We start from the raw sequence: 26484 nt of genomic DNA on the forward strand, positions 1-26484 counted from the left end.
GAGCATGGAACTCTGGGACTTAATGTTTGCCCTGCTGGATGTTGGACTTGCTTTGTTTCCAATGCTTTATATTTCCCTGTTTGTAACATTTGGAATGGTAATGTTTATCTTGTTCCTTTGCATTTCAGAAATGTTTAACCTTGTTTCATTTGTACAGGGGGTTACAGTTAATAGATAGATCTTGGAGGAGACTTGGGACTTGGACTGTTCAGCAATGCTGAAACTTAGGACTTTGGCAACTCTTGGAGGTGGACTAAATGTCTTTTGTATAAAGGATGTACATGAGTACTAGGGGCCAGGGGTGGAATGTCATGGTTTATGTCTGTGGCCCCCAGGCCTCATGAGTTTGCATTGTGTATTTATGATCAGTTCATTGTCTAGTGCTTGGATTGATGGTGTCAATGCCACACCCCCATAGGGGTGGAGCCAGGATGTGATGTAATGGCAGGAAGAAGGTGTGTCTTGCTCTTTGCTGGTTCCAGCTTGCTGTTTGCAGCTGCCATGAACTGCGGCCCAGCCATGCCCGCCTGCCTTGGAACCAACTGAGTATGGACTGAAACCTCCAAAAACTGTAAGAAATAAACCTTTCTTTTCCCAACTTTGGGCATCAGGTATTTTGTCTCAGCTACAAGTAAAAAGTAACTAAGGCACAAACCATTAGGGATCTTTTCCCTCAGGCTTATGATATTCACTATACGGACAACATTTGCTTGCTACTCCCTCTAAATAACTTTTGTTTCAAGTATTTATCAAAATGAAAACAGATCTTATATCAGTTAGCTTACATATTACCTCTGAGAAAATTCATTTGACTGCTCCTTATACATATTGGGAACCCTTGTGGCAATGGGGGCAATGTGTCCGCATAAGTTAAAAATCAGGACTAATAAACTGAATACTCTTAATGATTTTCAAAAATTACTTGGAGATATTAACTTATGAATTATAAAATCTTTATAATATCCTTCAAGATGATGTAAATTCAAGTTCTCTAAGACATTTAGAGAGGTGGCAAACCAAGAGTTACAATTACAAGAGAAATGTAGTCATGTCTGTTAGGTGTTTCAGATTAATCCTAATAAATACTTATACTTATGTGTTTTACTAAATGGCACATAAAACATAATAGGCACTCCCTATAATCCTCAAGGACAGGCTATTATAGAAAGAACTTCTTTAAAATTAAAACAACAATTAACAAAACAAAAGAAAAGGAGAATATTATTCTCGCCACAGATATGGTTAGATTTGGCAACTTATGTTTTAATTTTTAAAAATCTTGCTCTGGAATCTAACTCTCCCTGGGTTGGATAGATCCATCTACTCTTTGTTGGATAGATCCATCTCCCTCAGTCACAACAATGTGTGCTCCCATAGCCTGATGTAACCCTCAGATGGGTGCCTGGAATGTTCCTGCATCCTTAGTAAGGTGAGGATAAGCGTACACTTATATTTCTACAGACAATGGAGAGATATTTTGGGTGCCATTCAGGTGCATGTGACAATGGAGAGTTTTAAAAAAGGCTCCAGGAAAAGCATAACACAGCCCCACTTATGAGCTTTTTAGAAGATGTACATTGGTAACCATGAAGAATGAGAATTTCTTGATCCTGGAACTCTACAGTACTGCGGGCCCCAATTCAACATTGTCTGGCTCAAAGGAGCCTCAACACTGCACCAGAGATGCCTCCTCCTGCACACCGTCCCATGCTGAGATCTCCCTTGTCCAGATCTGTCAGGATGACATCCTCTGGTGGAGCAGTAGAGCTTACACATGCTCTCCTGGAGAGATTTGGATAAGACCATGCATGAAGCGTGCCATCTGGTGGACCATCAGGGTTTGATTTGTACCCCCGATCACATCTTTATTGCTTTGCTTGTCATTTTGCCTGCCATAGTATATTTCTCCACTCCAGGGAGCAGAATATTGAGTTTATATACCCAATGTACCTTTATTTAGACCAGTTTCTTGGATGGATAGACTCCCTGAAATCTTTCAAGTTGAGAGCATTGACCCTTAATACTCTCAACGTACAATATTGTCATCAAAAGATGACAAATCTGACTTCTCATTTTGTTCATCCTCCTCTGTGTGTAACCAAGATAAAGGATATCCCTAATCTCTGTATGGTTGCTATGGAACAGACTTGGAAGGTCCAAATTCTGGGAAATACATTTACAATCCTCACTCTTATTTCTACCCTACTTAGCGGAACTGATACATCTTCCTTTCAACCTGATTTACCCCCTTGTAAACCTGACACCTATGCGCCACATTTTTATGAAGGGAATTTGGGTCCTTCGGAAATTTGTAGAAAGCCTTTTAATGATCATCAACTAGATAAATTTGGTTTGTTCTTTGTTGATTGATCACTTTTGTGGATTGGATCTTTAAATATGGGGACTGATTTTTTGAGTTCTTTATCTGATAGTAATTCTCAATAGTAATTCTTTATCTGAGGTACAGCTGGCAAGCATTTTCTCCCACATTTGTGTGTTGTCTCTTTATTTTGTTGGTGGTTTCTCTTGCTGTGCAAAAGCTTTTCAATAGAATGAGGTCCCAGTTGTTGGTTCTTTGTGATAGTGTCTGTGCAATCTTGGCTTTGTTCATAAAATGTTTGCTTGCACTTATGTCTTTGAGAGTTTTACTTAATCTTCTACCAGATGTAATGTGTCTGTTTTAATATTAAGATCTTTGATCCATTCCAATTCTAGCTTAGCACATGGTGAAAGATATGGATCCAATTTTAACCTTTGGCATGTGTAGAACCAGTTTTTCCAGTACCATTTATTAAAGAGGCTTTCTTCCAGTGAATGTGTTTGGCACTTTTGTCAAAGATAAGATGGTTTAGCATGTCTGAAGTTGTTTCTGCGTCTTCTAATCTGTTCCACTGATCTTCGGGTCTAGGTTCCCCCCCCTCCCCAGTTCCATCCTGTTTTAATCATGGTAGCTTTATTTATTTTGGTTTTTTTTAAACACAGGATCTTACTATGCAGTTCAGGCTGGGCTTGAGCTCAATTTGTAACTCAGACTGGTCTCAAACTCACAATGATTCTCCTGCTTCAGCTGCCGAGTTGCTGGGATTATAGGCATGTGCCACCATGCCTGGCTATCACAGTAGCTTTATAGTATAATTTCAAGTCAGGGATTGTGATGCCCCCATCTTATCTTTGTTGCCCAGGATTGCCTTTGCTATTTTAGGTCTTTTTGATTCCAGATGAATTTTAGGATTTTTTTCTCCAATTTTGTGAGATAATACCGGCAGCCTTTTGATGACCTAATCATTCTTACTATGGGGCATATGCTCAGAGTATAGCTCCCTGTAAATTTAATTGAACCCTGATGTCTTTCTTCTACTTCTTTTCTTATACAAACACATAAAATGAGTTACTCAAAAGATGAAAAGAATTAGTCTTTTTGATAGCAGAAACAGTATTTCTGGTCCTCTTGATTGCCAAGGCAGTGACAAGATCAGTGGTGCTCGTCCATTCTATATAGACAGTCCATTTTGTAGCTAATGGGACTAATACTGCTGGTAACAGTTGGCAAATTCGGGAAGAAATTGATATCAAATTACAAACCCTAGTAAGCATATTAGAAACTACTTGTTTTATGGAAGGGGATTAAATTGAAAGCTTGCAATTGCAACAAGGATTTAAATGACTCTATAGTATCCGAGTTTTATATTACTCTATTACCTCACAGCAAATTTCAATACCCTTGGGAAAACACACAAAAAATACAGAAGGAGCTATGCAGCAAAACGTTACAATGGATATAGCTAATTTGCAGAGAGAGGTCTTACCCAACAAGCTGCTAATTTTGATTTTCAATTGAAGGACTGGGATAAATTTGTTGTAGCTATGGAACAATTTAATATCCTTAGTTATCCAAAGGCTCATTTTTAGTTTTATATTGGAATAGGATTTCTTATTCTCCTTTTTATTATTTTTAATGATCACAGCATGTCATGGAGGACTTGCTGCCAAGTGACGTTGAGATGTCATGCAACCTGTCTTCTTCAGCTACTCCAAGGTCTAAAAAGGAAAGGGGGAATTGTGGAAAACCACTCTGTTGAAGACCCATGCCTGCAGTCCCCTGCTACAGCCTTTTTCTTTTTTCTTAATAAATCCTGAAATGGTAAGTATAGAAGTATAGGCAATGCTAGCTGTGCACAGGTAAGTTTCTTTTTAAATGGTCTAGAGAATGCAACTGGAGTCCAGGTGAGGTACTGATGTGTTCCATGGAGGCAAAGTGATAATAAGCAGGCCAGCATCTCTTCCCACTGATGTCCACATAATAGATCGATAAGTGGACCCGACTGAGATATGCAATCATGACAGCACGGAAGCATTAAGACTCAGAACAAAGTCTTTTTCTCAGCAGTAAAAAGATACTTATAGCAACATAGTAAGTTATCCATTAAGCTGCTATGGAAGTTTGGTAGTTTTGTGGTTGATGCCGGAATGCCTTGTTCCTCTTGCACTAGCTGGTCCCAGAAGTGACTGTTCCCATGCATTCAACCATGACCATCTGCCCATATTCAGCTCATGTCTCTGTTCCTGGTATATTCAATAAAAGCTGAGAACTGCTGTGGAAAAAGGCCCTTTGTTTCACAATTTTCTCTTGTTTTCATTTTCAGCTGTTTACCACATTACTGAGTGGGAGACTGAAACTTTTGTGAGGATCTTCAGTAAGTGGGGGTCCCCAGTAATAAAAACCTAGTAGAGCTAAAGAAATAAACACAAAAGACGAACACTCAGCCAACAGAAGTACATAAAATGTTCCAAACAGAAATCCATGAGATGAAAAAAATACAACTATAAGTATGGCTAGCAGATGCAACTGACGTGAAAAGACAGTGTCACCCTTAGAAGACTACACTGTGGCTGGTCATCATTCATGATAAAACATTGAACAAAATGGCAACAGAAGGTCTTTATCTTAACTTGATAAAAGCCATTTCTGTTGACAACTGCCAACATCATACGAAATGGAGAGAAGCTGAAAGCTTTCCCTCTAAAATCAGGAACAAGACAAGAATGTCCACTATTGTCACTTTGTTTAATATAGTTCTTGGAACATTAGCTAGAGAAATATAACAAGATAAAGAAATAAAAGGGATCTTGGCAGTGAAGGAAGAAGTTAAATTATCATTATTTGCTGATCAATGACTGTCCACATAGAACACTCACAAATCTCTACCAAAAGACTCCTACTACTGACATCATAAACAGAAACAAGGACAAAAATAACATGATCATCTCAGTAGACACAGAAAAGGCCTTTGACAGAATCCAACATAATCTCATGAGGGATGTGGGGAGAGAAAATAACTACTAATAGATCTTTTTCAAATGGTTGAGGGCCAAGATATGAAGGGGGAGGGAGGCCAGAGAAAGAGGATGGAAAAAAGAATTAAAGAAAATTGAAAAGAACTTTTGTAAATGGGAAGGGGACCAAGAGTTGAAAGGAGCAGGAAGAAAATAGAGCCATAGGGGAATAAATATGAATTAAGATGTATTACATACCTGTGCCAACTCCCTGTAATGAACGTAGTCTTTGTGCGCTGTAAACATGTTACTAATGAAAAATAGATGGGGGTCTTGTTACATTTCCCAGCCTGGCCTGGGACTCCTATTCTAGACTTAAGCGATTCTCCTATCTCAGTCTCCAGAGCAGGAGAAAGGTTACTGTTTAAATGTTTTAGAGTCAGTTGTGTTGGCACAAGCTTGTAATCCAGCACTCTGTGAGGCTGAGACAGGGAGATCAAAAGTTCAAGCCCAGCCTGGGAAGTTTAGCCTGGAAATTTAGTGACACCTTGTCTCAAGATAAAAAATTAAAAATGGGCTAGGGTATAGCTCAGTGTAAAGGGTTCAAGTCCATGTACTGAAAAAAAGTTGATTTTTTTACATTGATTTTTGCGGCTGGAACATTTGATACTTAATTGATTTAACCAATTATCTATAGAGAGGTGTGTGTGTGTGTGTGTGTGTGTGTGTGTGTCTGGTGAGGTTTCTATGTAGATTAATAGTTCTTAAAGGAGGTATACTGTCCCCTTGTGGAAGATTTGGAAATGTGTAAGAGGTTTCTTGTGCCCTTAAATTTATATATCAAAATGCATATTACTTTAGTATGTGTATTTCTTTTTATGTTTTATGTGACAATAAAAGCATTAGATTTTTAAAAATGTGTGAACTGTGTGTGGTGGCATATATACTTGTAATCCCAGAACTCTGGAAGGCAAAGGCTTGTTTGAGCCCAAGCAGAAGGACTGAGACTTTGAGCCCAGCCAAGGCAACTCAGCAACTTAGTAGGATCCTGTCTCAAAAACAACAAACAAACAAACAAACAAACAAACAAAAAAACCCCAGCTGGGCATAATTCCAGAACTCGAGAGGCTAAGGTAGGAGGATCATTGCTAGTTGGAGAAAGAGCCTGGGCTACAAAGAGAACCCAAGGCCAGCCAGAACTGCATAGTGAGACCCTGTCTCAAAAAGACAAAAACCAACCAACCAACCAACCAAACAAACAAAAAAACCCAAAAAACAAAAAAGGCTAGAGGAATAAAAGGCTGAGGATGTGTACAAAAGTCATGTATGAGTTCAATCTCCAGTGCTGAGAAAAAAAAATTGAAACAAAAAATAAGTATGTATGTCCAAGCAGAGTACATCACCTGAGAATTTCCTTTTATGATATAAAGGTTGACATTAATTTTTATAGCAAGAATTTGGATCTAATATGACTGTAAACTTCTGAGGTTTTAAAATATGTCTTTATTTCCAATAATATTTTTGTATTCTCATTATGACAATCTTGATTGCCATCTTGATTGGCTTGAGAGCTGACTAAGCAGTTGTAAAGCGCACTTCTGGGTCTATCTGTGTGGATCATGGAAGTGTGACGTTGGGAAGTATGTCTGGTACCAAGTGCTTTTCCCCTGTTCCCTTCTTCCCTGCTGCCATGAAGTGAGCAGCTTTGTTCCATCATGTCTTTCCACCACACTGTTTCTGTATTGAAGCCCTTCGCCATGGACTAGAACTTCTGAAACCGTGAGCCAAATTAAACTCTCTTTAAATTGTGGAGATAAAGTGTTTTGACCTGGCAATGGAAGAGTGGCTAGTACATTCATTTTATGCTCTCCAGTGCTGGATAATGTTGAATAAAAGTGATGAGGAGCACATCTCATTCTGTTCCTAACCTGAAGGGAAATATTTTCACCTCTTACTAAGTTTGTCTTTCAAATCACCAATAGATGTTGAATTTCCTCACTGCCTCCATCTGAGATGTTCATATTTCCTTTGATCTGATGAACCATAGATGGAATTTCCAGTTTTCTTTTTCTTTTCTTTTTTTTTTTTTTAAGACAGGGTCTCACTAAAGTGCTCAGCTTGGACCCGAATTTGCCATCCTTCTGTCCCAGGTTCCCCAATGCTGAGATGTATCACCATGCCCAGCCACCATGTCGGGCCCTTTTTTGTCTTGTGATTGATGTTTTCCCTTTTTTGTGGTTTTGGGCATGGGACCCAGGTCTCAGGCATGTGACCTGGTAGCTAAGCCCCATACTGATGAACTACACCTGCAGCCTATGCATAATTTTCTTAATGTTAAACCCATGGATTTTCTGGGATAAACTCCTCTTTGTTTAATTTCTAGTATAAACAAAACAAAACAACCCCTCTCTGTCTTAAAACAGTCTCCTTTTTACTAACTGCTGCCTCCCCTGCTCCCCTTTTTAAAATACTACTCAGCCATCGCTTCCTTTGTTACTGGGGACTGAACCTACGACCTCATATATGCCAGCAAGCAATCTACAACTGAGCTGTATCCCAAGCTAGAGTTTTTATGTAGGATTTTTGCATCTATGTTCATGAGACAGGTGCATCAGTTTGACAGCTTGTGGCGTTCTTGGGATGTTTGAGTATCAAAGTCATGCTTGCCTCATAAAGAGCACTTACTGGCTGACTGCTTCTTGTTGTCCACAGGATTCAAGGGGTGTGTGTGGGGAGAAAAGGTCTGATAGTCCTCCCCAGAAATGTATAACGAGGGCAATCATAGCTTATGTTGCTCATCACCTCCCTAATATCCCAAGCATCCTGAAACCATCACTCCGAGGCCTCTGCCCCGTTCACCAACTTCTAGCCCTGGGAACTCAGAGCAACTACACAGCCCTACCGTGGCCGCCCTCTGGTGGCTGCAAGGCGCATGGGCTGCAGGAGCCAGGCTGGGTTGGCTGAGACATACCGCCTAAGAAGTGGAGGCAAGTGGAGGGCCAGGTGGTACCACGTGGTGCCAGGGTATTGTGGCCCACGCAGTCTTCCCTAAGCCTTTACATGTGAACAACCGAGCTCCGAAGACTGAACAGAACCTGGAGTCACACAGCTGATCCATAACTACAGCTTTCCAACCAAGCAGTGAAGTTTCTGACCTTTAAGATCTTTAACTAAAATGTAAACAATCCTCTGGCCTGCCTGGGAAATGGGAAGAAATTGTTGGTCACAGCAATAGGCAAAACAATAGCCTCTCCAAAGAGGGCTACACTGCAATCGCTTAAGCCTGTGAATATGTTAAGTAACATGGGAAAGGAAGGTAAACTTATAGATAAAGATTACTCATTAGCTGGATTTAAAATATACCCAGATGTGGTAGTACAGGCTTGTAATCCCAACACTCTGGGAGGTTAAGGCAGGACAACTGCAAAATCTAGCCCAACCTGGGCAACTTAGAAACTTTGAGAAATCCTGTTTTATTGAAAAAAGAAAAAAGATAACCCTGGATTATCCAGGTGAGTCCTAAAGATGATGTAGTAAGAAGGTTTCTAAAAACTGGAAAGGAAGATTGTTAAATTTGAGGGTAGTTTGGATACCTTAATAAGACTGTGTTTCCAAATTAAAAAAAAAACAATAAAAAGGGTTGGAGATACAGCTCAGTAGTGAGCTACATCCAGCATGTTTGAGACCTGGATTTGATACCCAGGACTGGGTGTCAGAGGAGTAAAAGAAGATAGAAGAATAGGACAGAGATTTGGCTACAGAAACGAGGCACAGAGAAATACAGCATTGCTGGTCTGGAAGATGGAGGAAGGGGACCTCTTGAAGTTGGAGAAAGCAAAGAATTGGATTCTCCCTTACAGTATACTCAGGAAGGAACGCAGTCTCACAACACCTTGACTTTAGGTCACTGAGACCCATGTTGGATAACATAACTGTAGAATAGATTTATGGGATTTTTTTGACACAGATTTGATTTGTAGTTCAGAGTGGAGATGACAAGTTATATCTGTACTTCACTTGATAGGTAACATTGATTGTGCCATTGCCTAAAGTGAGTGGATTATGACCTGGAAGGCTTGGGAAGCTGGGTTGGCCAGGATGAGTAGACATACCTAACTCAGTGGTCCTCAAATTGAGCTGGACATAGAATTACTGGAGGAACAACAATAACAAAAACTTAAAACAAAATGAACAAATTCTCGCCTACATAACTGGGGCCCCCCAGATCAGTAAGACCTGCTGAAGATGAGACCAAGAAAATAGACTAGGATGTAGTGTTTTCCAGAGTCCTCCCCCAAGGTGATTTCAACACACAACTGAGGCGCAGATGCATGCAGCTCGGTTGGATAAAATGTATCTGTGCAGGGCAGATACATTCTCAGCCAGGCAAACATAACAAGCAGTGGCTTGGGCACTGAAGCTGTTTCTCCGCCCAGCCCATGTGGCCTCACGAGCTCCTGTGTCCTCGGCTACAGCTCAGCGTGGGGCTGTGCAGTGCCTTCCACATAAGCAACATCTCGTAGGGTGCAAAGCGGTGCACGACCAGCAGCTCACGGTACAAGCAGGGGTCAAAGGACGGCTTCTGGGCTCCAGGCAGCTGCACTCCGTAGACCCGAATGCCCTCGTGGCTGCTGGGCTCCAGGTGGGCCTGCTCCAGACACATGCCCACGTAGGCGTCGTCAATGGGGAACAGAGGTGTGTGGTTCGCAGCTGTGCGCAGAACCTGAACTGTATGGCTGGATAGGAGGAAGCCACCTCCGCTGCAGTACGCCGGGTAGACCTCCCCAGGGAAGAGCTGTGGGGGTACAAAGTACTTGCTCCAGCTGTCACGGATGGGCACGGAGCCACGCATGAGCTGCCCAGTGAAGAGATGGCCATCAGGTGACTGCGCCTCCAGAAAGCTGAGCACGTTGGTGGTGTGCACAAAGACGTCGTCGTCGCAACTGAGTAGGAAGCGCACGCGCGGGCAGCGTGCTGCCAGCCAGTCTAGTAGGTGAACGTGCTTGAGCGTGAGGTTGAGGAAGGTGTCCACGAAGGCCCACTGCAGCACGTCGCCGTGTTCGCGCGCCTCCAGGCCCACCAGCTCTGCCAGCTGCGGCGCGCGCGCTGCCACCTGGGGCTCTGGGGTGCCCAGCAGGAAGAGGCGACGCACCTGTTGCCCGCGATAGCTGCGCTCCTGGCCCCACGTGCGCCGGATGAGCTCGCGGCGCTCATAATTCTCTGGAGACGACTTCACTGCCAGGAGCAGGAAAACGGCGTGGCGGCCCACGCACTTGGACGGGGCATCCCAGAGCAGTGGGAACTGGCGGCAGTGTCTGTACAGCAGGAAGTCTTGGATCCTCGCTGGCAGTTGCTCAAAGTTGGCCACGCTGTTCACTGAGGCATTGGCCACACACGGGGTTCCGGATTTCAGCGCCAAGGGCTGCGTGTTGGCCATGGGAACATCAGTGGAGTTCTTCCCCTTCTCCTCCTGCTGGGACCGCGGTTCTTGGAGGAGAAATAGGCACAGTGCTAAGAAACTCATGCTCACCAGCAGGAAGGTCACAGTCTTCAGATTCATAGACCTACGGTACAGAAAAGCCATCTGCGGGGAAACCAAGTCAGGGGTGAACCAGGAGTCATCTTTGACATCATAGGTAAAAAGGAACCAAAATTGAAGATTATACTGAGGTATCTGAGGTCTCTCACAATCAGGAGGATTTTTCTTTTATTTATTAATTATTTAAGATTAAAAAGACAGAAAAGAAAATCAAAAAGCAATACAGACACACAACAAAAAAACCCAAATATAGTAACAGTATAGGTTTCCAAAACAAGATGATAGGAATTTGACAATGGTTGTAATACTGTACAACCTGTAATACTATATTATACCTTCTGGAGGGTTGCTTAGATTAACAGATTTAGACATGTAAAATTGATCTAAACAGGGGCTGGGGATTTAGCTCAGCGGCATAAGCATCTGCCTGACAAGTGTGAGGTCGTGAGTTTGATCCCCAGTACCACCAAAAAAAATTGATCTAAACATATCAGTATTAACTGTTCTTTTCCAGTAATTAATACAATTAGTACTGTAGTCAGTTTAGCTATTATATATATAAATACACACACACAAATTTTTGTCTTTTCCCTTTTCCTTCTTTCCACCTTTCTCTTATTTTAATTACTTTTCCTCTTTGAATAGTTTCTTACCCTTACACAGTATTCATTGTAGATTTTGGAACATATATAATTTTTTAGTTTCTTACACTAGGGAGACAATATGGTATTTACACATGAGTTTGATTTATTTCACTTATGAGTATGGTCTCCAGTCATGTCCATTTAGTTATAAAAGTCTTAATGCAATCTTTCTTTATAGCTGAGTACAATGTACTCCATTGTATAAAAATACCACATCTTTTTTAGCCATTCTTTGACTGATGGGCGCTTGGGCTGTTTCCAAGATTTGGCTATTACAAATTTTGCTGCTATAAACATGTATCACAGTGCTGTGTTGTTTTCAATTCTGGGAAAATGCCCAGAAGCGGGTTAGCTGGGTGAAATGGAATCTGTAATCCTAGTTTTTTGAGGAATCTCCACACTGATTTCTACAGTGGTTTCACCAGTCTACACTCCCACCAACAGTGGAAAAGGGTTCCTTTTTCCCCACATCCCCCAGGAAGATTCTTCTGACAGACAAAGCTATGTTTCTTCTTGCCTTCTGATATCCCCTGGATGCTACCCTGGTCCAGTAGACTCCTCATGTCCAAAGTCAGTCTCCATCTTGCTGTGAATTCATTTGCATCTGTTTTTCTCACTACAGTGAATGGCACCACCACTCACCTTGTTCCCACAACAAGAAATGCTGACCTTCCCTGCCCTCCTCAGGTTATATTCACTCCTCATATGCTTTAACTTTGCATTCTACACTTCTCTGGTTCATTCCCTTTTCTCCATCTCTGTCCAGCCTGTATTCTCTCTAACCTCTTTTCCTCACTATGGTCAGTCACAGAAGCAGGTCATAGCACTGAACTATCTGATCCAGTCAGTTTAGATCTCTGAGTCTGAATGTTCTCTTCTAAAGTACAGATTAGCAGATTACTATTGTTTAGGGCTGTGAGCATTCAGTGAACATGAGCCGTGAATGGAAGATACGAATATTGTGACCTTTTGGCATCCTTCAGTTCCACTTGCTTCTCCTGTGACTAGTATTATGTGCTGTTTCTAACACCTGTGAGGTCTAACACCCTCTGAGGGGTTTCTAACACCCTCTCTTCTATGTAGCCTGACCAAGTGTACCCAAGTGTGGGCTTCATGAAGAATCCCTAGGAAGACACACATTTGCACATTTGTAATCTATGCATGTCCCCAGCTAATCTGCTAGCTTTTTGAGGGCAGGCTTGCATTTATGCTGTCCACTATTGGATTTCCAGTGCCATGCACAACATAGTGGGGCAACTGTTGGATTCCTGGGTTTGAATTTCATCTCTATGACTTGTAGGCTGCACAGTTGAGCAAGTTGATGTCCAGTGGTGATAAAGCTAATGGCACATATGTCAAAGCAGGCTATTTGTTATCACCAAAAGCTCTAAAAAGTTCACCATCACTAAAGTAGGCTTTTTAATACCTAACTCTTAAAAGAGTTTTTGTGAAGGGTAAGTGGTAATGTGTGTAAAGAATTTGGGCTGGGTATGGTGCTGCATATCTATAATCTCAGCACTGTGGGAGGCTGAGCCAGGAGGATTCATTAGTTTAAGCCCAGGTGGGACATTTTAGCTACTTTGTGAGAGCCTGTTTTTAAAATAAAAAAAGGGGGATGAGGGAGCAGGTCTAAAAATGTAGCTCAGAGTGAAGGCCCTGGGTTCAATCTCCAGTATGTAGGAAGAAAAAAAAAATTGGTATAGCGTTTGGCATACGGTAAGTATTCAGTGTTAGCTATTATGATTATCAAGGTGTCAATAAATAATGGTAAAATGACTTTCTCCAGAGTAGTAATTTGTGTTTAATTTGGATTCTGTTGTGCTCAGATGCACATTCAAGAAATATTTTCAGAATGAATACTTTGCACAGAGTAAGTGTCACTGGATTGGACTGTGTTCTTGTGTTTGTGATTTACAGTCCACACACAACACTGAGCTCAGAGTGGGCACAGATCGGGTGTTGCAGAATGGCAGCAAGTTACCAAGATAAAAGGGAGAACCCTACACATGTGTTAGTCCTCACTAAGCATGAGGCAGTGCATAGCCCTGTGCCTAGCTCACTTCAGGGAGGCAATAAATAGTTTTCAATCAATAAAAGAATGAAAATAGAACTTGAAGTCTGAAAAACAGGGCTGTGTTTCAGTTCCTTTCCTGAGTAAACCTCCTAGACTTCAGTTTTCTCATCTAAAAAACTGAGAAAGTTAATATTCACCTCTCAATAATATAAGAAAATACTTTTTAAAAAAATTCTAGTATCAAATGCTGGTTAAAAAATAAAAAATACTCTTCCCCACTCAATCATTTCCAGAGAGAAAAATAATTGGTTTTAATGGAACAATAAATCTCATTCCAAGGAAATATGCATTTACTTTGATAAACCTGAGCCAGGAACCTGGATCCTAGCCAACTTTTGACTGAAAAGAGGAAGAGGTGTAGGACCAGGCCTGCTGAGGGTGCTGCTGCCTTTTTCAGCTCTATTCTTGGGTGCTGTGCTATGTAGCCTGCGAGTTTTCACTTGCGGAGGTGCTGACTGTCTTCTCTGAGGTTCTTTTTGCTGGACTCCTTTTTGCTCAAAGCATTCTTCCATGTGCCCTGGACCTCCTCCACCTTCAACTTTGCTGAGCTCTGTTGGCCCTGATTCCTTGTGTCTCCAGACTGAACTCCAGCACCACCACCTGCTGGTAAGTACAGGTCAACAGGTTCTGTCTCCTTGGCACAGTGGCTACAGAATTAGCAAAGCTGGTGAAAAAGGGACAGACCTGCCACTAATTTGACTTGTTTGAATGGAACCCAGGCTCTTTATTTGGTTATTAAATAGCCTTAGGCAGGTTACTTATCTGTTTCATGATTTTGTGAATTATGTAAGGCATTTCCATCTATACTTGGTACTTAATGATACTTGGTACAGTAATGATAGCAATTAGTTTAGAGGGACAAGCAAATCACCTTTTTATGGGTGAGATCAGTATTTTTATGCAGTGTGGCATAAAGTTCCTTAGTAATTCTCTAATTGCAGGTCTTTCTCACTTATTACTCCACACTTTACAATGCTATTCACTCTACTCAGAATTCCCCCCCCCCCCAGGACCTACCTGTGTTATTTTTTCCTCTTGGTTGATGGTCCAATGGCTGGAACACAGTATTCTTGGGTCATTCCCAAGGTATATTACTATGCCTGGGTATTCTGAGGGGAGTACTTGTACAGCAGATGCTGCAGGAAAACAAGGCTTTATCACCTGCATGGCCAATGTGAAGCCCTAACCCACGGGAATGCACTGGACCCATATAGTACTGGGTCCTGGCTCTGTTCCCTTTGATTTCTCTCTAGTTCTTGCTTGGAGCTTGAAGAAGAGAGTGGGACAGGAGAAATTACACCACCTTCCTAATATGAAGAAACCCAGGCAGGCCCTCATCTTACCTTGAGTATGTGAGATAGAGGACATAGACAGGAGCCATCCCCAGACTGGGACCAACTCCTTGGTTCACACACTGGGATTTCACTTCCCAGATTGTGGCTAGTTCAGTATTCTTGCATTTGGCCAATCCATGCTTTTACTCCTCCTCCTCAGGGGTAAGGCAAAGACAGGGAGGGCAGCCCTGTTTCCTTAGCCAACACAACTTACTTAAGTACTGTGGTAGTTTCTTCTAGGACACTCTGACCCTGCTACTTACTTAACTGATGTGTGCTTTTTCAAGTAATATAGACACAACTGGATTGAAACATTCAATATTGCTCAGGAGTGATTGAGTTTCCTTGCTAGATTGAGAACTACTCCTAATTTAGGACCTGTTCTGTTAATATAAGGCATGATTTAAAGTCTTTTGTTGAATAAACTTTATGTAAGACATTCACATAGGAGTGCTTCTTCTATCTCCAGTACCCGGGATGGCCTTATGTACTAGATAAATGCTCATGCATATTGAGCTACACCCCCATCTCCAAGTATGCTTAATTTGGCAGCCAAGAGTTTCATCATACTTCTGTGAGTGGTCAGGATGCAGAGATAAATTGGACTATAAAATGATATGATGTGGACAGGAAAGAGAGAGGGATATTGGAGACGGGAATGTGAGTGAACCACGGGGACTTCACATTAGAACTGCACTGTATTAGGTATCCACTGCTGGGAATGAGGAATTCCACAATTTAATGGCTTAAAACATTCACCATTCATTATTTCTCAAGATTCTGTGGGTGATTTGGGAGATTTTTGTGCTGTCTCTGAGAAAGGATAGGAAAAAATAAAGATAGCTAAAAAGGAGACAAGGAAAACCATAATTTTAAAAATAAAACTGAACATTCAGGTATACAAGCCATTTAAAAACTTTTTTCTCCCAAGAAACAATAAGCCTGATGTCTGTTACGTTTATGTTGCTGAACACAATACCCAACACCCAAAACATAAAAGAGGAAAGGTTTATTTTGGCTTACAGTTCATAGAGGTTCTAGTCCAGTCAGCTGGCTCCAAGGCATGGCAGTGGAGAACTGCTCATAGTATAGCAGGCAAGTAGGAAAGAGATAGACCCTACCATGCCCCAGTGATCCACCTCCTTCAACCAGGCTTCACCTCCCAAATCACATCTAGCTATAAATTCATCGGTGGTTAGTCCACCAAGGAGTATCACATCCCACGAAACCAGTCACCTTCCAAAAGCCCCATCTGTGAGCACATGGGATTTGGGAAGGACTTCTAGGTATAAAACATAACACCCCCTGGGCAATTCCCTTTCATTTACAAAGGACTTTGGTCATTCTCCTTGTTCTTTCATCTGTGAATAGTCCTCTGGGTGGGTATGGCTGTTATCACCTATACTTTCCTTATGATCAGATCATCACCTCTCTTCCACCAAGAGTTATCACCCTTCATCAGTAAATTGAATCCCATTTCCATAGATTCACTAGTTCTATAGATTCACCCCCAAATCTCCCATAAATTTACTGGGGCCCAGATTATGACACACCTCTTTTGAGGGCCCATACTCGATATCAAGTATCTACTTCTAAAATTCTGGCTAAAGCCAGGCACGGTGGCACACACATGTAACCCCAGCATTTGGGAGGCTGGGTAACAGTAACAAGCTTGAGGCCAGTGTGGGAAACAGTGAGTTCAAGACCAGCCTAAACTACATAGTGAGACCCTGTTCCCTGCTTCTACAAAAAGGGAAAGTAATAATCCCTTTCAGCCTCTTACTGACACATCCTTAAAATTGTTTCTCCATGATGGAAGTCAGTGAACTTACAACCTATTCCACAGATCGAATGGGTTTAGGTTCTTCATCACTCTTTGGGAACCCCTTACAGCCCAGCCCAGTGATAAATCCCCCCGGACTTGCTCATGTGGCACTAGTGGTAAGTCAGGGCTGGCTCCAGCTGGGATAGTTGGGGATCCTAAGCCTCTGCTGTCATCCTGGGCTGCTTCATAGAATGGTGATCTCAGGTTTCCAAGGTGGTGAGGCCTGGGCTGCAGAATTTGTATAACATCATTTCTACTGTTACCTTGGGTTATGGGGTCTGGGGATGTGTTCCTGGTTCTTGTGTGCCACAAAGAACTAGACATAGCACATAATGACAACGTACAGCAGCAAAGTTTAAGTTGAAAATATGCTCAGAGTGAGTGGGCATGTGCCAGTGAAAGGAAAATGGCATGGGTGCCGAGAATATAGGGTGTATAGGTTTAATCTCCCACCTGTTTTACCTCCACAGCACGATCAACAGGGCTGAGTCATGTTTACTGTGTCTTTTTGGCACATCTTTTCCCATAATTCACTGTTATAGTTGTAAATATATAAGATGCAGTCCATATACAGGGACTGATGTCCCTGAGTGTGTGTGTGTGTGTGTGTATATATATATATATAAAACGTAGTCCATATACAGGGACTCAGTGAGCACCAGAGAAAATAAGGTTATTCTAGGTCATGCAGTGAGGTCTAGTCTGCATGCATCTTGTTTTGGAAGTGTTAGAATTTTCCTGAGTGGGTTTAGGATCCTTGTTGCCCTTCCTTGTCTCTACCACCTGTGGGTAAGCCTGAGGGCACTTGCCCAGATTCTGGTGAGTAGGAATGGTCCTAAGGGGAGTGGAGGGGGCCAGTCCCATGGCCTACAATTGTTCTATCTATATATACTATATTTTGTTGGTCAAAGTATCACAAGGCCACCCCAGATGCCAAGGGTGAGGACTAGTTCCAAAGATTCATGGCCACATTTACCCTATCACATGGATTTTGAAGATGGTAAGTTTTCCTATCAGGCAAAAGGTGTAAAGAGTGTGAAGGCATGTAGAGCTGAGTACAGAGAAGAAAGAAATGATGTGTCTGGGAAACATTCAAGTTTTAGTATAGTTTGAGGGATATCCACTGGGAGTAAAGGTGCAAAGATAAATTTAGAAGTGCCATGAATTTCATACCCAGAGATTTAATTGATCTTTTGAAAATTCTCTATTTTTGAGTCCATTGTTGCTGAATGTGCTGATGCATGCCTGTAATCCCAGCATTTTGGAAGACTAAGGCAGGACCAAAAGTTTGAGTCCAGCCTGAGCAACTCAGAGACCTAACAAGCTCCTATCTTTAAAAAAAGGGCTGGAGATGTAGATTGGTGTGAAGACCATGGTCTCAATCTCTGAGGATAAAAAAGTCCACTGGAGGCCAGGACTTAGGGTGGAGGTAGGCCAGTGGAGAGCTGTGGCCAAGGTCTGACTGGGCAGGGAGTGAGCAGTTATATATTGGCTATTCTCTATTGAGAATGTTCATGTCTCAGTCTCACCGTACTTAAGGGGGTTCAGGTGAGAAGAATGAGAGGTAAGGAGGTGAGGGGAGGGAAAGTAGGGGTCAACTGTAGATTTCACATAGTAAAATGTGTCTAAAGGATGAAGTCTGAAGACCTATTCATAGTGGGTGAAGATGAAGAAGGCTGAGAGCACCAATTAAATCCAGAGCAATTCAGAGAGCAGACTCAGGGAGGGATTGGATAACATTCCTCCTCAAACTAGATCCTACTCATATGTGAGAGGCTGGAACCTGGCACACAGCAGACACTACCAAAGGCTGCCTGGATGACTGACTGAATTTTAAATCATCTTTAATCCCCCTAAAACATATTTTCTCCACAGTAGAAATGCTTTGGGAAATTCAGGGATGAAATGAAGTGCTAAGAAAATTCAGTAGAGATAAGGCCACTGGAATGTAATGAAGACTAGGAGAGACAGCTGTGCCCTCTTTAGGAAATTTCTGAGTGGTCAGAGAGGAACTTAAATGGTGTGTGTGTGCGCGCTCGAAAACAGTGGTTTTGGAAAGTTGTGTACTGGACTGTTCAGAGGCATAATTAAAGCAATCCTGCTTTTCAAGTGTCTCCTTTATAGTGAGTAAAAAGTCTTGGTCCAATTTCTGGCACCTTAGTCTGAAAAATAAATGTGGGATAAGAAAGATCTTATCTCCACATCCAAAACAGGTTTTGTAGGCACAGAAGAAAGGAAACGGAAGGGAAGAAAAGTTGCTTCAGGTTGCACGGGTTAGTAAGAGGGATCCAGAAGACAGGCTGACTCCTCAAGCAGATCCAGAGGTTTTGAGACATGCCTGGCAGGCCCAGGCTAGGCATTCTTGCAGGAAGGATCCTGTTTAGACACTATTATAATTAGATTCATGCTATCCTATATCAAGCATTTATGAAAACCCTGTATTTCACAGATGTAGAGTCCAAATTTACTTGCATGGTCATAACCACTCTATAACTTTTCAGTGGAGGACCAGGATACTAACCCAGGTCTTCAGACATCCAAGAATGAGAAGATGTGTGTGTCAGTCAGTACCCTGCTAGGATTAATGTGAGTGGGTTGTAGCCTAGAGCCTGCTCTTCTGGGCTATGTAGTATCGGGGCTTCTGTCCTTGTCCCTCATATCACACAGTTACCTCTGTTAACAGCCACAATAAGCTCACTCCTGAACCCACAGACCCTGAGGTACAGGAACTCAGGCTATCACTTAGGATTCCTCCTCCACTGATGGCTAATTCTTTTTGGAATGAGTATCCTGGTTCTTCACAATTCTTCTACCTAATCCTTAAATGGTTTGACTTCTTGGACTTCACCTGAGATCGTTTCTTCCATGTACCTACTTCCATTTTTAGGTATGTTCACAATTTTTAATTTTGTTTTTTGTCTTTTTCCTTTTAATCGGTACCAGGGATCAAACTCACGACTGCATGTTTGCAAGGCAGGCGCTTATGCCGCTGAGCTAAATCCCCAGTCCCCCACAATTTTTAATTTTATGTCTTCAGCCTATATCTCAGCTGAGGGCCAGATCCATGTTTAGTATTTTTAAGTTCTATCAAGAGCTCAGTAAGTTCCAAGCTTACTTTTCCCAAGTAACTCTGATATATTTGAGTTTTCATTTGAAACTATCCATTGTCTTTCACTGGGACTACTATTCTCCTATCTGGTTTCTTTACATTCACACTGGCTTCCTTTAATTCACTTTCCAGTCTTTCCAGAGCTTCCCAAATTCAAGTTCTTCACATGGTTTTCAAAACAATATATGACTCAATTCCTAGGCACTCTCCTCTTGCTTCCTGTGCTGTAACTGGATGTTTTTTTCCAACCCTAATTCCTCTCATCCTTCAGTTCCTGACACAGATTCTCATCTTTTTTCCCTAGTTCAGGGCCCGGTGTACACTCGTTAGAGTTCTCTACTCCTTTCCTCCTTGACATCCCAAATGTAATTGACACAGGTATTTATTAGATACAAGGAGTGATGAAAAGTATCATGAATACCTAAAATAATTTTATTACACTAAAGACACATTGCCCTTAATTCCCCTCAAAATACTACCCCCCTTGCTTTGAACATACACAGTTCACCATTCTTGCCACTTTCTGAAGCAGTTGTGCAGTTTCTCTTTTGTGAGCATCTTTAGTTGCACTAACATGGCTGCAGCTATGGTGAGGCCACCCAACCAAGTGAGACAGATCTTGCTTTCTCTCTTACGTAAATAGAACCTTTGTAGATAGATTTAATCCAGCCAAAGGGAAGGGTGGAGTAGGGCACCCGAGACTGTGCTAGGAAGAGGCCCAGAGTGAGCTCATTAAATTGGCTAAATCAAACAACAGGTGCCTATTTGTAGGTGTGTGTGTAAAGGGGTTATAGAAAGGTGTGTACTGTTCAGAGTGTATTTAAAGCACTTCTAAATCCCAGGTTCTTATACACAAAGCACAGCCAACTGCTTTGCAAATTTACTTCTGGGTTTGGTTAGTCAAGGAAGAATTCCTGGTTCAACTCTTTGTCAGGCTCCATCTGTTGACAGATCCGCCCTGTTCTCTTCCCTGACACACAAAGGAGGGATGAACTGGTGGATCAATTATATGGTTGGTCATCAGTGACTGAAACTACCCACTCCACCAGGAGTTAGGAAAGCTAATATTTGAAAAGCTGTGGTTTAGCAAACTAGATGGCAAGATGTAGGAAATTCAAATTTGTACATGATTTATGTAATTGTCAAAGATGGAAACCACAGATACATATGGCTTACACAGTACTTTTCTATTTCAGTTCTGCCCTGCTTTATGGTATAAAGCTGGAAGGATCATGTGTTTAGTCCAGAGCTCCTAGAGTTGAGGATGATATATATTCAAAGATCACAGAGGTTTAATGAATTGCAAAGTTACAGTCTTTTAGCCTTGTAGCTTACCCAGGATTGGAGTAGAAAGGAGATATCAGGAGTCCAGTGGCAACTACCCACACTAATTACTACATGTCTTCTCCATGAGAAGGGTCACTGCTAGCCAGTATTCTTCCCCTAAGCAAATCAGCAAAAGGTTTGTCTCTGAGCCGCAGCCTTCCCAGGGCATGTACTTTGGCATTATTCTGTCAAGTCGAGCACACACTAGATTTTATTTTATTTTATTTTTTTGGTCTTTTTGAGACAGGGTCTTGCTATGCAGTTGAGGCAGGCCTTGTACTCACTTTGTAGCCCAGGCTGGTCTTGAACTTGCAATGATCCTCCTGTCTCAGTCTTCTGAGTGTTGGGATTACAGGTGTGTGCCACCAAGTCTGCCACACACCGGATTTTAACTCTTCCTTACATTTTGTGCCTCTGTGCAGGGCACAAACTGTACCATCATACAAGCAGCCTGCCTTTTATATGCATAGATATGTTAGATATAAAGCAGGGGTAAAATATTACAAGTTTTAATCAAGATAATATCATTTAATATTTTCCCTACAATAGTTATTGAATGCTGAAATATAGCCTAAATTATTGTAGATTAGATAAAAATATACTTTTTTTTTTTTGTGGTACCGGGGAACAAACTCACCACCTCGCACTTGCCAGGCAGGTGCTTATTACACTGAACTAAATCCCCAGCCCACTATTCTTTTTTCTATAAAAATGAGTATGACATAGGCAAATTAAATATAAAAAGTGAATAAGCAGATTTGATATTACCTGAGAATGGTTACTTTCTTGTACAGTTTCAGTACAATCTATGTTTATTACATAATTGCTAGTAGATAAAACATCTGCAAAAATATGAAACTAGAAAACACAGCTTGAATAGATTACCTGTTGGTCATAAGTGACTCAGAAATATTAAAAGTATAGAAATTCCCAATCAATATGTTAAACAGGAATTGATAAATGGCCTCTATTTTCTTAAAAGAGTCAACTTATTCAGTAGTATGAATGAGTCAGCTCTAAAAAGAAAAGCCCCCCAAAGAAACCAGAACTAATTATGCAAAAGACATGGACCTTTTTCTTTTAGGGGAGAAAAGTGTACATGACCAACGTAGTATATTTAGCCTTGACAATTCCCACACAGCTGTTTAAGGACATAAAAATATACATATAGCCAAAACAAAAGTGGAATGTAATTAGCATTTCAGATTTCACAGTATAAAACAGAATTTTTTTATAATGAAAACAAAACCATGGACTTTGCTCACAGTAATGTTTTCTTAGAGGTTTAGGTGTTCTGAAGTAGGCTGTTACCAATCCAGTAAAACTGATGTGAAAAATAGTTTTACAGCATGAATATTAAACAGTCCTATGATTACACTAACAAAGAACTGAGGGAAACCTTATGAAATATTTTCCTTCTGACAAATGCACACTAGAATCATCTTGCAGAGAAATGTGACTACTATACTTACACATAGTATTTGCTGATGGTCTAGAGCAGGGGAAGCAAATTCTCAGAGCCAGAGCCTGAGAATATGTAATTTCTAGCTCACATTCTTCTTGTTTGTTTATACAATACTTTCAAAATGTAGGTTCCATTTGTAGACTACACAACTGTAGACTGGATTTGCTATTGGAGCTATAGTTTGCCAACCTTTGATCAGAAGGCCTTTGATATTATAATAAATTTTCTCACAGGTGCAGATGATCTCAGAATGAATATTTACACAGAACTATCTTCATATGTTTAAAAGATTTCTCTAATGTGTTTTGCTGCAACTTTAGATTTGACATTGCCAGAAAAGTTTTGGAAGCTGTACGACAATTCTGTGAAAATTCCTGTTACTAAGGACTAAATCTAGTTCCAGTATCAACACTTCACAGCATTAAAGCAGGTCACAATGAGCAGAGCACAGAACATAACAGGTACTTAGTGCCATCATCCTGATAGCTGCTGAGCTGAAGAGAATGGGAGGGATTTAGGATACTTTGCAGACCTATAATTTAATTTTTTGATTTGGGTTTTAGGATTTTCTAGTGTTAAAAAATATGATGATAAATAATATGATAATTTGAGGATCAATCTTTTCTATACTAGCTGCCCATCAAAACAGGCTGGAATTTGCTGTATTTAATGATAATTACATATTTACAGTGCATTAAAATGAGTCAATACTGCTTTAGCTTTTACTCCAAATAGTTCCCTGGACATCAATAGCAGCAGAAATTCTGTAGCTAACAATATTTTTCCTCCCTAGTTGTTCTAGTGCTGTTTCCTCCCTAGTTGCTGTGATAGCCTGTCAGAGAAAAGACATGATGAAACTTGTTATCCTTCACAGTTTTTCCACTTTTCCTTCAATACTGTTAAGATTTAACACTTAAAAGAAAAGAATGTAGTCAAAGCCAGAGTTTTATCTTTAGTGTGACTTTCAGGTGAAGCAGTATCATTATATAAGGTTGAATGGGCTGACAGTTTTGGAGAAAAGGTTAAGTCTGGTGGTATGCTCATACAGACCTCAGCAACAACAGCAACCCTCCCACTGCAAACAGGCAAGGTCTGTCTCTGTGTTGTTCTATAGTTTCCTTAAAAAAACCACCACTGTCACTTCGGGTGGCTGAGAAGATTGCAAGTTCAGGCCTTGCTTGAGCAACTTAATGGAACCCTGTGTCAAAAAAATAAAAAAGGCTGAGGATGCAGAAGGCCCTGGGTTCATCTCCGCGCCGCCCCCCCCACCCAAAGAAATTCCAACTCTAAACAAATCAGCACTGAAGCCTGGCATGTAAGTTCGCACCCATAATTCTAGCACTTCAGGAACTGAGATTGGAGGATCTAGAGTTCAAGTGCAGCCCAAACTATATAAGAAGATCCTGTCTCAAGAATAAAATAAGAAAAACAAATACAGCATTGACATTTTTCAGTCTGATGGATCATGATGACCTCATTCTTTTTTTTTTTCATTTTACAGTTCCTGCCATAAAGGGTTTTAAGTATATTTGACCAGATTTTTGATACTGGCAATGATTAGAGCTCAGTGAATAAGCTGTCATTTTAGACAATGAAAAAAAGGCAAAGTGGTCAAACTAGTTACATCATTCTATGAAATGAAGTAAAATGTTAAGACACAGGTAGATCTGCCACACAGTTGCCAATTCCAATTATAACTGATTCTTCTTGAAATATCAGTATTGTATGAATGCTTAACCAGTAGTACAGCATAAACCACAAGAGTGTCCTGTCACTTAAATTTAAATTTGTGATAAATAGCTTTCAAAAGCAAAGTAATATGGAACCCATATTTAAGGCTTTCATAAGAAAGCCTTAAAGTAAGTTATACACACTTAGGAGCATTGCCTAAGCATTGGCTAAATTTAGAATGTGCTGGCATAATAGTAGAATGTAATTTTTATAGGCTCTCAAAATTTCCATGCACTGTGTACTGAAGTTTCTTTCACTCACATCTCTCTTTAGTGTAACAAGAACATTCCTTGTGTAAGGAAATCCCAGATTGTCCTGGAATTCTACCTTAGGTCTAAATTGTTACATATGAACTACTTCTATTAAAATAAATGACATCTGGGTTCCTGTTTATAGATCATTAAAAAACAAATCATCTCTCTGGTAATCATCAATCATCAGGGAATGGGAATATTTTATGAAGGTGCCAAATTTGCGAGGAAGTTGGTAAAGTGACCAATACAATTAGCGCAAGCACCTTTCCCCTGATTTTCCATTTAAAAGAAGTCAAATTGGTTTCAATTTTCTAGAGTGAAAATGGTAATACAGAATATTCAAGCATGCAAATAAATGACCTCTTTTATATCCTCACATAGTATTAATGTTTTCTAAAATGTAATTTGTTCTGGGTTTATAAATGAGCACCTTTCACATCTGGTGAGATGCAAACAAACAATTATTTGCTCAGTAGGAAATAAGCTCTAACTACACTGTAGTTAACAGGAAGCTTTCTAAGCAAACAGGAGGGGAGGGTGGGTAAGCACTTAACCTAGTTATATCTATGCCTAATCCAAGAAGGTAAAAACAAAGCCATGGAAATAAAAGTGAATTAGCTATTGCTAATTATGAGTTGTGACTCATAGGGCAGCAGTGATTTCTGTATAACATGGCACAAAGTTGTGAACATATCACTTCATTTTTAATAACAGAGCTATTGTATGAGGCACAAACTAACTTGGAAAATTAAACTCTGGGTTCATTTCTCCTTTCTGCTCAAAACATCTAAAATGTTTTACCCTGAGCTTTCATGCTGTCTGTACTCCCAACAGAAATAAAGATTTTTAAAGAATTGGCTGTAGTCTTACCTATCACTTGAGGATGCAAATACCTTTGTAAGTGAAGTATAGAACTGTTTTATTCAACAATTGACTGTGGGTGGTGGTATTTGAATTGCACAATCAACAAACTGCTCTAAATTGTGTCAGTCTCAAGGTGTATTCCATACTCAGTCTGACTTTAACACTGCAGAAATTCTGTTTTCCAAATCATATTGTCATGAGGGCTGTGGCTTTGTTCCTATTTATGGATTCTTTATACAGAAGAATATTTGAACAGTATAAAAATATAATGGCATAAAATGAATTAATTAAAAGTAATAACCCAAAGTGTTACAAGTAAACATAGTTGAAAGTCAGGATTTTGCACCTAAATAAGTTTGTTTTTATGTACTGAGGATCAAGCCAGGACCTTGTGCATGCTAGGCAAGCACTCAATAGGCAAGCACTGAGATATTCCCCAGACTTCCTTTTTATTTTTTGAGGTCTTACTAAGTTGCCTTGAACTCATAAACCTCTTGCATCAGCCTTCCAAGCAGCTGGGATTACAGGTATGTGCTACCACACCCAGATAACAAATCAGGGAAGTGGTTCACATGTCTGCTGGACATTGTCACAGTTGTGCTGCTGTGTGGTTACCATACAGCGTGTTAGTGTACTGCTGTAGAGAACAGTTCAGAACAGTCCAGAACTTTACTATATTTATATATATTTATGTTTTTCTTATGTTTCACACTGTATTTTTATGTCAAAAGTGTGTAAGATTCACTTTGTCAGCCTTATGAAGGAATCCAACTTACAAACCTCCCAAAATGGGGACTTATTGTATCAGGGTTTTTTTTTTTTAAATGATTCAATTTGTTATACACTCAAATTAGAACTAGCTGCTTTATAATGAGATTTTACTGCTGTTTCTTAGTACTCTTAATTTTTGGCTGTTCTTCAAATTATAAGTTAGAGCTGCTCTCAATGCTTGTATCTCCCTTAAAAATATGTTAGAGCTGTTCTCAATGCTTGTATTTCCTTTTAAAAAAGAAGATGCTGGAGCTGGGATATAGTCAATACTAGA

At 40.7% G+C, this 26484-nt stretch overlaps 1 protein-coding gene and 1 long non-coding RNA gene across 3 annotated transcripts in view; one reads left to right on the forward strand and one right to left on the reverse strand.

Moving 5' to 3' along the window:
• Positions 1-695: 695 nt before the first annotated feature.
• Positions 696-26354, reverse strand: B3gnt6 (UDP-GlcNAc:betaGal beta-1,3-N-acetylglucosaminyltransferase 6). The gene is made up of 2 exons (XM_013151180.3): positions 14875-26354; positions 696-10858 (listed from the first exon to the last, which is right to left on the reverse strand). Exon 2 carries the CDS (start codon positions 10856-10858, stop codon positions 9722-9724), a length of 1137 nt encoding a protein of 378 aa, XP_013006634.1. The 5' UTR covers positions 14875-26354; the 3' UTR covers positions 696-9721.
• The window catches only part of LOC106027392 (uncharacterized), a 68424-nt gene continuing 55940 nt past the window's right edge, over positions 14001-26484 (forward strand). Inside the window, exon 1 of one of the 2 annotated variants that reach the window (XR_010049833.1) lies at positions 14001-14137. This is a non-coding gene — a long non-coding RNA (uncharacterized LOC106027392). The remainder of the gene's footprint in view (positions 14138-26484) is intronic. The other variant, XR_001200989.3, reaches the window with a different exon arrangement.

Source organism: Cavia porcellus, unplaced genomic scaffold (assembly GCF_034190915.1).
Source record: "Cavia porcellus strain 051 isolate PalLab524CR breed Dunkin Hartley unplaced genomic scaffold, mCavPor4.1 scaffold_9, whole genome shotgun sequence".
In the NCBI taxonomy this organism is placed as follows: Eukaryota; Metazoa; Chordata; class Mammalia; order Rodentia; family Caviidae; genus Cavia; species Cavia porcellus.